The sequence below is a fragment of the Schistocerca cancellata genome, chromosome 8 (assembly GCF_023864275.1).
Source record: "Schistocerca cancellata isolate TAMUIC-IGC-003103 chromosome 8, iqSchCanc2.1, whole genome shotgun sequence".
Taxonomy (NCBI): Eukaryota; Metazoa; Arthropoda; class Insecta; order Orthoptera; family Acrididae; genus Schistocerca; species Schistocerca cancellata.
Window position 1 is genome coordinate 576,313,480 of NC_064633.1, and position 12,200 is coordinate 576,325,679.

Consider the following 12,200-nt stretch of genomic DNA (forward strand, 5'->3'; position numbering starts at 1 on the left):
TGTACCAATTTTAAAGCGACAATTAATACCTGAGATATTTCTGTTTTCATGATAAGTAATAAATTGCTTTGATTATTTTTCACTAGGAAGGCAAAGCTAAGGAGATTCTTGTCATCTGTCATTAAGCGGTCCATCGAAAATTTACGGAACTCCATGCAACAAAAATATTAATGATTAAAGCTTTAATTTAATTTTACTGGCTTTAGAATATTGAATGGGAAAAACAGACAAGTCTCCTACATTTAGACTTACATTTAATAAATGATTTAATAAGAATAATTGTTTTGCCGGCATAATGACTGACCTATGCTGCAAGAGAAATGTTGGTCCCCACCGGAGCACATGCCAAAACAACAAATTTACACAAAATATTGATTTACTAATATGAGAGGTGCGAGCTGTACAAAAAGTAAATGTTATTATATGGAAATATTATTTATATACTGAACAGTTTTACAGAACTTACACACAATTATATCCGGTGTACAATGGCGTCTATCATCCATAAAAGAATCGAAGACAAGAGAGTGAGTAACATGATACAATGCCTCTGGTCTTTTTCATTGACGAACACAGATAAAATAAAGGAGGTTCAATATCATTATCTTTAGTTCTCTAGAAATAATTTCTTTTTCTTCCAAATGTTAATATTCATTGCACAAAACATGTCGCACTTTAACAGTTCTAGCCTCACATGACGAATTATTCATCAGAATACAAAACCACTTTTCTTAAATAAATATATGTGGTGTTCCGCAACAACTTGTCAGGGACTTATTTATTATCTAATAAAGGTTTATTATCTAATAAAACCGCTGATGTAACTGGAACTGATAACTGTCTAGGAAGTAGGAAAGTTTGACTCAATTTCATACGTCATACACAATGTTTTTGAAAGCCTGCAGCCACCATTCATTATTTAAAGAATGAAATTCTGCACTAGTTACATATTTTTTCATGCTTGGCATGTGACATTTCGAGAATTTTTTGTGCGTTGTTTGAATGTGTGTTATTCCGCATCTCTTTGCACTGTAGTCATCTTTCTAAGTTTATCAAGTACTGTGCCTCCTCAGTTATGTAGAAAACCACAAACATGCAAACAATCACTCACTATTTGTGTAATATCAAGAAAAATACATACGTAAATACTGCACTTGACAATGAGAATAAATTCTTGAAACATGTTTTGCTCAGCATGAAAAAAAAGGTAACCAGTGCTATGTTTAAACTAAAAACATTTGAGCAATGCAAAGTGCATGACGATGTCAACTAGCACTACAAGTGGCCAAATGCCGAAGCACGGTAAATATGGTTTGACAATTATCACAACAATCACAAAACTGCATTTGTGCAGTAGAGACAGTTTGAAAATTGTTGTGATTTATCATGATATCTTTATTCGAACGAATCTAGTTACTCCCATCAGCCACCATGCCAAGGAGAGCTTGGCAGTGGCGGGAGATACTGCATGAATTGTTCCAACTTTTACATGTTTACCGGTTCAAAGCCGTTGAGTAGAGTGCTCTGGTGTCAAGAAACTTAACCACATAATATTTGTAAACACTACTGAACAGCCAGCGTCATTTTTTTCTCCACAAACATTCTTTCATAATGCATAAATTGTGGGAAAATTATAAATATGTTGACGCAAAATTGGGTATGGACATAGGAAATTTGATGGGAGCGATAAAAAATGTCATGAACAGCGGGGAAACGTTAATTCCGGGAATATACAAATGGGGTTATACCGTATTAAAAACATATGTGGGAATGTAACCTTGTCTTTCTTACTACACTAAATTAAAATTAATCTCTGAGCCTCTACAGTAACCAGGGTGGCAGGCAGTTAAAACCTGGACTTGGGGTTGTACTTGTCCTGTGCCAAGTGACTCCAGCACATGCTGCACATTGATCCCAAATGGCCTTGTTGCTCCACAATTGTAGGCAGATTCACGTAGTTGACCGTTTCTTGCTACTCTATGGCAGTTTCCACAGTTGTTCATTCCGTGAATATTTTTGTACGTGTGTAGAGAACTCAAGGAGTTCAGGAAAGCACTGATAAGAAAAGGCCCAGCTAGGGCCTTGTCATAGGAAGGAAATGTCTAAGTAGTATAGAAATCTCTGAGTAGTGGATATCAGGCAACTTGTATTTTAAAGCTTAGTGGAGAATTTTGATGATTTAGGCTCTCTGGGAAAAGACCTTGGTGACGAACATTGCACATTGATTATCACATCATATAGTTTCCATTAAGAGGTTATTAATTTCCAGAAGCATTCAATGTAATTAGGGCACTGTCTATCATGTCCCTGAGGTTTCCAGTATTATGTCTGGGTCCTTTTCATACTAAATGTTTCCAGAAATAGAACTGCTTAATAGATAAAACTTAACTGCAAGAATCAGTGAAGAAACAAAAGACACCAACTTGGACAACACAAAGAGAGTCAATCATAACACTTTTTCCATCAAAACTTAAAAGATGGTAGAATAAGAAAGGTGAACATCTTCATGTTTTCGCTTACTCTGAAGACAGCTGAATGATATACAGCTGAAATATTATAAGAAGAAATGGAATTTATGTGCTGCATACCTGACATTTAATGAGCAAGAAAGATGAATTTCTTCTACCACTGCAAGAAACTGAAAAAAATAAAGGAATTTCTACAGATGACCTATAGCAACACAAAATAGTCTGAAATAACAGAATTTGACCAGGTGTACTTTTGCACAAGTTGCTATCACATTACTATAGGCATACTATACAGAATAGGGAGTGGTTATATGACTAATGTGCTGATCAGCTCCTTGAGCACAGCATTTACTAATAGGCTTAGGAACATAAAACACAATGAATCTGGAAGTAATCAGGCCTCCAAAAAGTCGACTAGGCAATTAGAGAGTATACTGATAAGACATTGTAGAAATATCTGCAAAGTGATAATATGTGCAATTTCAATTTTGATTCCTGTTGGATAGTACTGATTGAAGGATCTAGAGCTACTGATGTCCAGCTTTACTAATAGTCCCAACAAGAATAGAAGAAAAGTGACTGGTAATTAATTTATATATATTATTGTGATGATAGCTGAAAAGAAGAAATAGACCACTACAAACAGAGCCATTAGATTTATTTAGATAGGTATTGCATAGTCCACCATCAGACATCAGTGTTGCCAAATAAATTGTAAAAAGAGATCACAAAAATAATTAGGTTGCTGAAAAGCAGTAACTCTTTTGCCTACGATGGCATGTCAACCTTAGCACTATAATCTTATGCTGATCTCCTTGAGTTATCTTTGTGACTTGCTGAGTCAAGGTTTACTTCTTGAGAGACTAAAATGTTTAATGGTGACACCCATTTATCACAGTGGACTTAAGCAAGTGACCTTAATTATTGATCCATCTTCCTCCTTTCCATGATCTTGGAAATCTATCTCATTCTGTTGAAATGCACATGAGAGAATACTTCGCATTCTATATTGTACTACAGGTTAATCAACTAAGGAAATGCACTGAAGGTAAGAAAAGTATTTATTCTACATCTCTGTATACAAAAATACTGCATAAAGTTGGTAACCAAGCATTTTGCATAGGTCTCTTCAGGAAACTAAGTATTCTTACTCTCATACACCAGTACATTTACTCCATAACACTATTTACATTAACAAGAATGAATTTAGTATAAACTGCAAAATTCACAGTCACAGTGCTAGAAGAAAAATAATCTCCATATGGACTATGCATAATTATTTAGGGTTCAAACTGGAGTTTCATATTTTGGTGGAAAAGGCTGTATGTAGATCGTGGACAACAGGCAGAAAATGGAAAATACCCCACATACTGAAAAAACCAAATTAAAAATACCTTATTATCCACTATTCCCATGACTTATCAAAATATTTGGACTCAGGGACATAAATCCACTTAATTACTTTTGTATTAACCAGATCTTGACTTTGCGAATATAGAAACAACTGATAATGTTTTGTGCACAGTTACATGAATGCTTTGCTTGACATATTAAATAAAAACTGCAGCTGAGTAGCTTAAGAGGAAGAGCAATGGTCTTCACCAAAGTAAAGGTTTTTCACATAACAAACATACATATAAATATAAACCAATCAACTAGTAATTCCCACAACAATCAGTGTGAGTACATTAGAATGAGTCATCTTTTGTTGTTATCATACTGCACAGAAATAGCCTGCAGTGACCTATTAATGTATAACTGAGTTAGTTTCACATACTTGAATCGTCTTCTTCATGATGGGGTTAATGGAACATGTTGTGCAAGTGAATGAATGAATAAATGAATGAAAAAGAAAGTTGAGCATCAACTGAGGCAAATTTGGCTACTATGCAAAGGACAGATGATCATGATCAGCTTTTTGGAGAGTGGCTACAAAGAATGATGTATTTTCTATCTGTCTGGTGGTGAAGCATGAGGCTGTAGTTTGGATTTACAGTAGGGGAAGATGTTCAGTTAGTATATTGACACAGTTCTCGAAACACATCAAATAAAAGTACTGTAAGTATGCATAAATGGCTTTGAAAGTATAATTTTATGGATCTGAATTGGTAATTTCCATGGTGTTTCATAATGGCTTCATGATAAGTTTCATATTGTTGGTAGAAGAGAATTTTGTATAGCCTATCTTTGTTTATTACAATGAGGAACAAGCCAGTGTAAAGATACACACTACACACTAGTCTCTCGTGGTGGCTAACAGGAAAAGTTTTACTGAACCCAAAGATCAACTGTAAAAATTAACTGCATGGCTCTTAATAAACAAGCTAAAGATGTATTTGTTCATGTAATTATACAGCTTTTCATTCAAGCAGTAAAATAATTTCTAAAGGATAGCAGGTTACGACTGTCTAGGTTTTCAACATGTCTATCAGTTTTAAAGAGAGAATGTTTAGGGGCATGACAATCCCACAGCCATAGTGTCCCAGATTAGACCATCTTCTTTTACAAATTTCAGATTTCTGAAATGAAAAAAATCAGTTTGGTCTCTCTCTTTGGAGTGTTAATATTTTGTTTCATGTAACATGCATTGACTCTACTTGCACACATAATAATATGCAGAGGGCAGCAATTAATGCTGGCAGCTGCCACTAGGTTGGATGGGTGGTGTTAGTTTAAATAATTGATGTAGAGTACAACAAGAGATTGTAGCCAGCTGAACACACTAACTGCCAGTATACAACAAGAATATAAGTAGTTTGAGCTTAAACTTTATATGAGTGACCCTCACACAAAAAAGACTGAGGAGCAAAACTATCCTTTGATAACTAAATAATGCATCCACTACAAATGATTTTCTTCAGTGTTAATTATACTTTAGCTCACCTGCAATTTTGATGAGATGTCCTTAATTGTATCATGATCTGAGGCATCAAATACAGATGATATAACTCCAGTGTACACAAGTATTGCTATAATTACTCCTTGGCTATAAAAGAAAGGAATAAAAATAAGATAAAATTAGTACACTTAAAGTAAAGCTAACCGAATCTGACGACTATTTTGCAGCAACCACTAAAGTTAATAATTATTCACAGTGAATGATTTCATTCTGAACACAACAGAACTTCTATGAAGTTATATATGTCATATGAGGGCTGTTCAAAAAGTGAGGTGACTTTTCAAATTGCACAGGCAACGTACATTTGATTATCGATCTTTTTTTTTGTTATGCTGGTACATGTGTCCCAAACATACATTCACAGTTTCAAGTGTGCAGCATACTTTCTTTGTTTTTGACAGATAGAAAGGTTATACATGTTTTAATGTGCTCACTGATTTTAAATTATTATAAAAAATGGAGAAAAGAATTTGGCATCGAATTTTGTGTGAAAAATGGAATCAAGTGCCCTAAAATACTTGAAATGTTGACAGTGGCATATGATGGGTCTGCTTTAAGTAAAAATAATGTTTACAAGTGGTACAAGCTCATCCAAGATGGCTGAGAAGATGCCAATGACAAACCTCGCTTTGGACGACCCAGCACATCAAAACAGACGATAATGTCGAAGCTATGAAGAAAATCGTTTTGGAAAATTGTCAAATTACCATAAGAGAAGTTGCTGACGATGTTGGCATTTCAGTCAGCTCGTGTCATGCAATTTTTTCGAATGTTTTGGGCATACGAAGTTTGTTCCAGAATTTCTCAGTTCTCATCAGAAGAACTGTCGCGTGAGCATCACTCAGGAGCTCTTGAATGACGTCAGTGATAATCCTGATTTGCTCAAAAGGGTCATAACTGGTGACAAAACATGAGTTTATGGCTATGACGTTGAAACCAAAGCCCAATTGCCCCAATGGGTGCATCCCAGAGAGCCAAGATTGAAAAAAGCATGTCAAGTTCAATCAAATGTCAAAGTTTTACTCACTGTTTTTTTTCAATTACCGCGGCGTATTGCATCATGAACTTTTGCCTCAAGGTCATATGGTCCAGTAAGGAGTATTACCTTGACATTACGCACTGTTTGTGAGAAGCAATACACAAAAATTTTCTGGAATTGTGGAAAAACAATTCATGGCATTTGCATCACGACAATGCACCTGCTCATTCATTGTTGCTTGTGAGAGATTTTTTGGCCAAAATATTCTCCGTATTTGGCCTTCTATAACTTTTTCCTGCTCCCAAAAACTGAAGAGACCTATGAAAGGATGAAGATTTTTAGTGACTGAGGAAATAAAAACTGCATCGCTGGAAGTACTCAAGGCTGTACCAAAAACTGCTTATGAGAAGTGCTTCACGATAGGAAGAAACGTTGGCACAAGTGTATTGTATCTCAGGGGGATTACTTTGAAGGGGAAACATGAATACTGATGAATAAATAAATATTTTTTCATAAAAATATAAAGTCATCTTACTTCTTGAACACACCTCGTATATGTGATTGCCAGTAAGTTTTTTTTTTTTTTTTTTTTCCCCCTCAACATGGAACTAGCATTCGATTCCGCAAATCCAGGACCTTCCTAACTTCACAAGGTTACCATGACTTAAGAGAAGGTAATTCTTGTATATCATTTGCTTGCAAAATTGCACAAACTTTGATCAAGTTTAATTGTTTGAGAGTTGCCTTTTGAAGCCAGCCTCCATAGCAGAGTTGTAAAACGAAGGTAAGTGCACTGAACTGCTATGTGGAGGACTCAGGTTTAATGCCGGATACTGTCAGAGCAAGCAGTAAAGGAAACAAAAGAAATGTTTGAAGTAGGCATTAAAATACATGGAGAAGAAATAAAAACTTTGAGGTTCGCCGATGACATTGTAATTCTGTCAGAGACAGCAAAGGACTTGCAAGAGCAGTTGAACAGAATGGACAGTGTCTTGAAAGGAGGATATAAGATGAACATCAACAAAAGCAAAACGAGAATAATGGAATGTAGTCGAATTAAGTCTGGTGATGCTGAGGGAATTAGATTAGGAAATGAGACACTTAAAGTAGTAAATGAGTTTTGCTATTTGGGGAGCAAAATAACTGATGATGGTCGAAGTAGAGAGGATATAAAATGTAGACTGGCAATGGCAAGGAAAGCGTTTCTGAAGAAGAGCAATTTGTTAACATTGAGTATAGATTTAAGTGTCAGGAAGTAGTTTCTGAAAGTATTTGTATGGAGTGTAGCCATGTATGGAAGTGAAACATGGACGATAAATAGTTTGGACAAGAAGAGAATAGAAGCTTTCGAAATGTGGTGCTACAGAAGAATGCTGAAGATTAGATGGGTAGATCACATAACTAATGAGGAGGTATTGAATAGAATTGGGGAGAAGAGGAGTTGGTGGCACAACTTGACTAGAAGAAGGGATCGGTTGGTAGGACATGTTCTGAGGCATCAGGGGATCACAAATTTAGCATTGCAGGGCAGCGTGGAGGGTAAAAATCAGAGGGAGACCAAGAGATGAATACACTAAGCAGATTCAGAAGGATGTAGGTTGCAGTAAGTACTGGGAGATGAAGAAGCTTGCACAGGATAGAGTAGCATGGAGAGCTGCATCAAACCAGTCCCAGGACTGAAGACCACAACAACAACAACTGCCAGAGATTTTCTACCTTGGTTGAAAGACTGGATTGGTGTGCACTCAGCCTCACTGTGGCCAACAGAGGGGCTACCAGAATCAGAAGCATTGGCTTCAAGGTCTGTAAAGCTGTCAATGACTGCGATTGTGATGTGCCAGCCTCACGCCTCTCCATACTATACAAAATTGTTAAGGCTTTCATGGCCACTTGTTGACAATGTTAGTCTGATGATTTTACTGTTGTTTCGTCAGCAAGAGTGGCTGGTATTGTCGAAGCTTCACACTCCATTGCCGGTGGTGAACTGGAGCCGAGCTTGCAGCCACAGGCTATATGTACGTGGCGCGCCAAAGTCAAAGGGCTTCTCTGCGGTCATTTCCAGTGCGGTTCTTTCGCTACCTGCAACAGTCGCTTGCTGCGGTATCCGAAGCCAGGATCCATTTACCTTAGGGCTTTCTTCTTTCTTGTTAAAGCTATTCCTGAGTTTGTGTATTTCTACAGCTTCTATGAACAAGTGGGTGTGATAGTGCTCCTCTACAGCCAGAACTTTCATGTCAATGAATTTTATTACATGGTCAGTCTCACTCAGTGCGTGCTCTGCCACGGCCGATTTCTCCTCCTGCCCCAACCTACAATGTCACTTACGATCTTTGATCTTGTTGTTGATTGATCATCCAGTCATTTCAACATAAACTTTTCTGCATGTGCATGGTAACCAGTATATTCCCAACATTGCAGGTGGGTCCCTTTTCTCCTTTGAGATTTCCTCTCTGCAGTGGAGTGTGGACTGATATGAAACTTCTTGGCAGATTAAAACTGTGTGCCAGACCGAGACTCGAATTCATGACCTTAGCCTATCGCAGGCAAGTGCTCTACCAACTGAGCTACCCAAGCACGACAAACGCCCCATCCTCACAGCTTTACTTCTGCCAGTACCTTGTCTCCTACCTTCCAAACTTTACAGAAGCTCTCCTGCGAACATTGCAGAACTAGCACTCCTGAAAGAAAGGGTATTGTGGAGAGATGGCTTAGCCACAGCCTGGGGGATATTTCCAGAATGAGATTTTCACTCTGCAGCGGAATGTGCACTGATATGAAACTTCCCAGCAGATTAAGGAGTGCTACTTCTGCAAGGTTCGCAGAAGAGGTTCTCTAAAGTTTGGAAGGTAGGAGACGAGGTACTGGCAGAAGTAAAGCTGTGAGGACGGGGCGATTGTCGTGCTTCAGTAGCTCTGTTGGTAGAGCACTTGCCCATGAAAGGCAAAGGTCCCGAGTTCAAGTCTCGGTCCGGCACACAGTTTTAATCTGCCAGGAAGTTTCATATCAGTGCACACTCCGCTGCATAGTGAAAATCTCATTCTGGAAACATTCCCCAGGCTGTGGCTAAGCCATGTCTCCACAATATCCTTTCTTTCAGGAGTGCTAGTTTTACAAGGTTCGCAGGAAAGCTTCTGTAAAGTTTGGAAGGTAGGACAATAGGTACTGGCAGAAGTAAAGCTGTGGGGACAGGGTGTGAGTCAGGCTTGGGTAGCTCAGTTGGTAGAGCACTTGCCCGCAAAAGGCAAAGGTCCCAAGTTCGAGTCTCGGTCCGGCACACAGTTTTAATCTGCCAGGAAGTTTCATTTATTTTTCTGATTTCTTACTTTGCCACGTGTTTGGCTCTGTTACACTTCTAAGATCATTTGTGGAGTACCTATTGCTCTTCAGAACACTTTCCAGGTGTTGCATTTCACGTTTGAGGTGCTGCGACTCACATATTCGTCCTGCTCACGTTACGAATGTATGAACCATCCTCTTTTCTGGCTCGGGTGGAGGTTTGATAGTTTGTGCAGATATTGGTCCATGTGTGTCGGTTTTTGGTACACACTATGTCCCCGGTTTTCGCCATCCCTTGCTACCAGCACATCTAGAAATGGTAGTCTTTTGTCCTTTTCTATTACCATGGTAGATTTTATGTTGGCACGGAGGCTGTTCAAGTGTCTTAGGAAGTCACCTAGCAGTTCTTCACCATGGCTCCACACAATGAAAGTAACATTGATGTATCTGCACCACACTTTAGGTTTACAGGTTGCCAAGTCCAGTGCCTGTGCTTCGGAATGTTCCATGAAGAAGTTGGCCACCACGGGACTAAGAGGTCTACCCCTGGTAACGCCTTCCAGCGGTTTGTAGAAATTGGCATTCCACGTGAAATGGCTCGTTGTGAGACATGCATGGAAGAGCTTTGTAATGTCTTGTGGGAAAATGGAACCGATGTGCTCAGAGCGTCACTGAGTTGTAGCTTCGTATACAAAGCACCAATATCAAAGCTGATATGACACTTCCTGGCTGATTAAAACTGTGTGCCGGACCGAGACTCGAACTCGGGAACTTTGATTTTCGGGGGCAAGAGCTCTACCATCTGAGCTACCCAAACACGACTCATGCCCTGTCCTTACAGCTTCACATCTGCCAGTACCTTGTCTCCTACTGCCCAAACTTTACAGAAGCTCTCCTGCGAACCTTGCAGAACTAGCACTCCTGAAAGAAAGGATATTGCAGAGAAATGGCTTAGCCACAGCCTGGGGGATGTTTCCAGAATGAGATTTTCACTCTGCAGTGGAGTGTATGCTGATATAAAACTTCCTGGCAGATTAAAACTGTGTGCTGGACTGAGACTTGAACTCGGGACCTTTGCCTTTTGTGGGCAAGTGCTCTACCATCTGAGCTACCCAAGCACGATTCACGCTCCGTCCTCTCAGCTTCACTTCTGCTAGTACCTCGTCTCCTACCTTCCAAACCTCACAGAAGCTCTCCTGCAGGTCCTGAGTTCGAGTCTCAGTCCAGCACACTGTTTTAATCTGCCAGGAAGTTTCATATCAGTGCGCACTCTGCTGCAGAGTGAAAATCTCATTCTGGAAACTTCCCCCAGGCTGTGGCTAAGCCATGTCTCCGCAATATCCTTTCTTTCAGGAGTGCTAGCTCTGCAGGGTTCGCAGGAGACTTTCTAAAGTTTGGAAGGTAGGAGACAAGGTACTGGTAGAAGTGAAGCTGTGATGGTGGGGTGTGAGTCGTGCTTGGGTAGCTCTGATGGTACAGCACTTGCCCGCGGAAGGCAAAGGTCCCGAGTTCAAGTCTCAGTCCAGCACACAGTTTTAATCTGCCAGGAAGTTTCATATCAGAGCACACTCCACTGCAGAGTGAAAATCTCATTCTGAATATCAAAGCTGATGAGGATGTCGTTTGGTGCAAGTTTTAGTTTCTTCAGCTTCTCAATGAAATGTCCTGAGTTCTTTATGTATGTGTCGGTCTTCCCCATGTGCGGGTGGAGCAGAGGGGCCAAGTGTTTTGCCAGTTTATACGTTGGTGAGCCAGGAGTACTAACAATTGGTCTTAGTGGAATGTTGTTCTTACGGATCTTAGATAATCCATACAGCTGGGGTTGTAGGGCTTCTGTGTTGCGCAGGTTTCTCTGTTCATCCGCGGGCAGAGAAGATGCCTTGATTAACCGATTCGTATTCTGTGTGATACGCTGTGTCGGATCTGTGTTTAGTTTTCGGTACGTCGTTGGATCTAATAGTTCTTGGATCTTTTGCTCATAATCTTTGGTCTTCATTATCACGGTTGCATTCGCCTTATCGGCAGGCAGTACCAATATACTCTTGTCGGCGTTAAGACTCTTAATAGCTTGTACCTCTTCTTTCTTCATATTGCAATCTGGTGGTTTACCTCGGCACAGTATCCTGGCTGTTTCAGTGTGTATTTCCTCTGTCTTTTCACAAGGAAGGGTCCGAATGGCCGCTTCGGTGTTAGCAATGATGGCCTCCATACGTATAGTTCTTGGGATGATAGCGAAATTCCCTCCTTTTTGAAGAACATACACTTTCTCTTTGCTCAACTGTCGTTCAGTGAGGTTGACCACAGTGCGTGACATGTCAGGAATCGCCTTGTCAGTCTGCTTCCAGCATTTTCCTAACTTTTTCTTCTGTCGCTCAGTGCATGTCTTGACTTCGTTCTGCATGCTCCTGTGAGTGATGCTGTCGATCTTGTCCCAGTCGTCTCAATGCATTCTGCTACTTAGTTGATAGAATACGTCCAAAAGTTCCTGATCCGTTCTTGCCAAGACTCTCCATGTTGAATGAATTCACTCAAGAAGAAAAGCTTGTTCCATTCTCTCATACATACGATGTGCTTTGGC

The 12,200-nt window shown here is 39.6% G+C and overlaps 1 protein-coding gene across 1 annotated transcript in view; it reads right to left on the minus strand.

Moving 5' to 3' along the window:
* Positions 1-12,200, minus strand: part of LOC126094679 (transmembrane protein 184C) — a 70,909-nt gene that overhangs the window by 35,457 nt on the left and 23,252 nt on the right. The window contains exon 6 of the mRNA XM_049909196.1: positions 5,352-5,454. Coding sequence (XP_049765153.1) covers positions 5,352-5,454 — 103 coding nt within the window. The remainder of the gene's footprint in view (positions 1-5,351; positions 5,455-12,200) is intronic.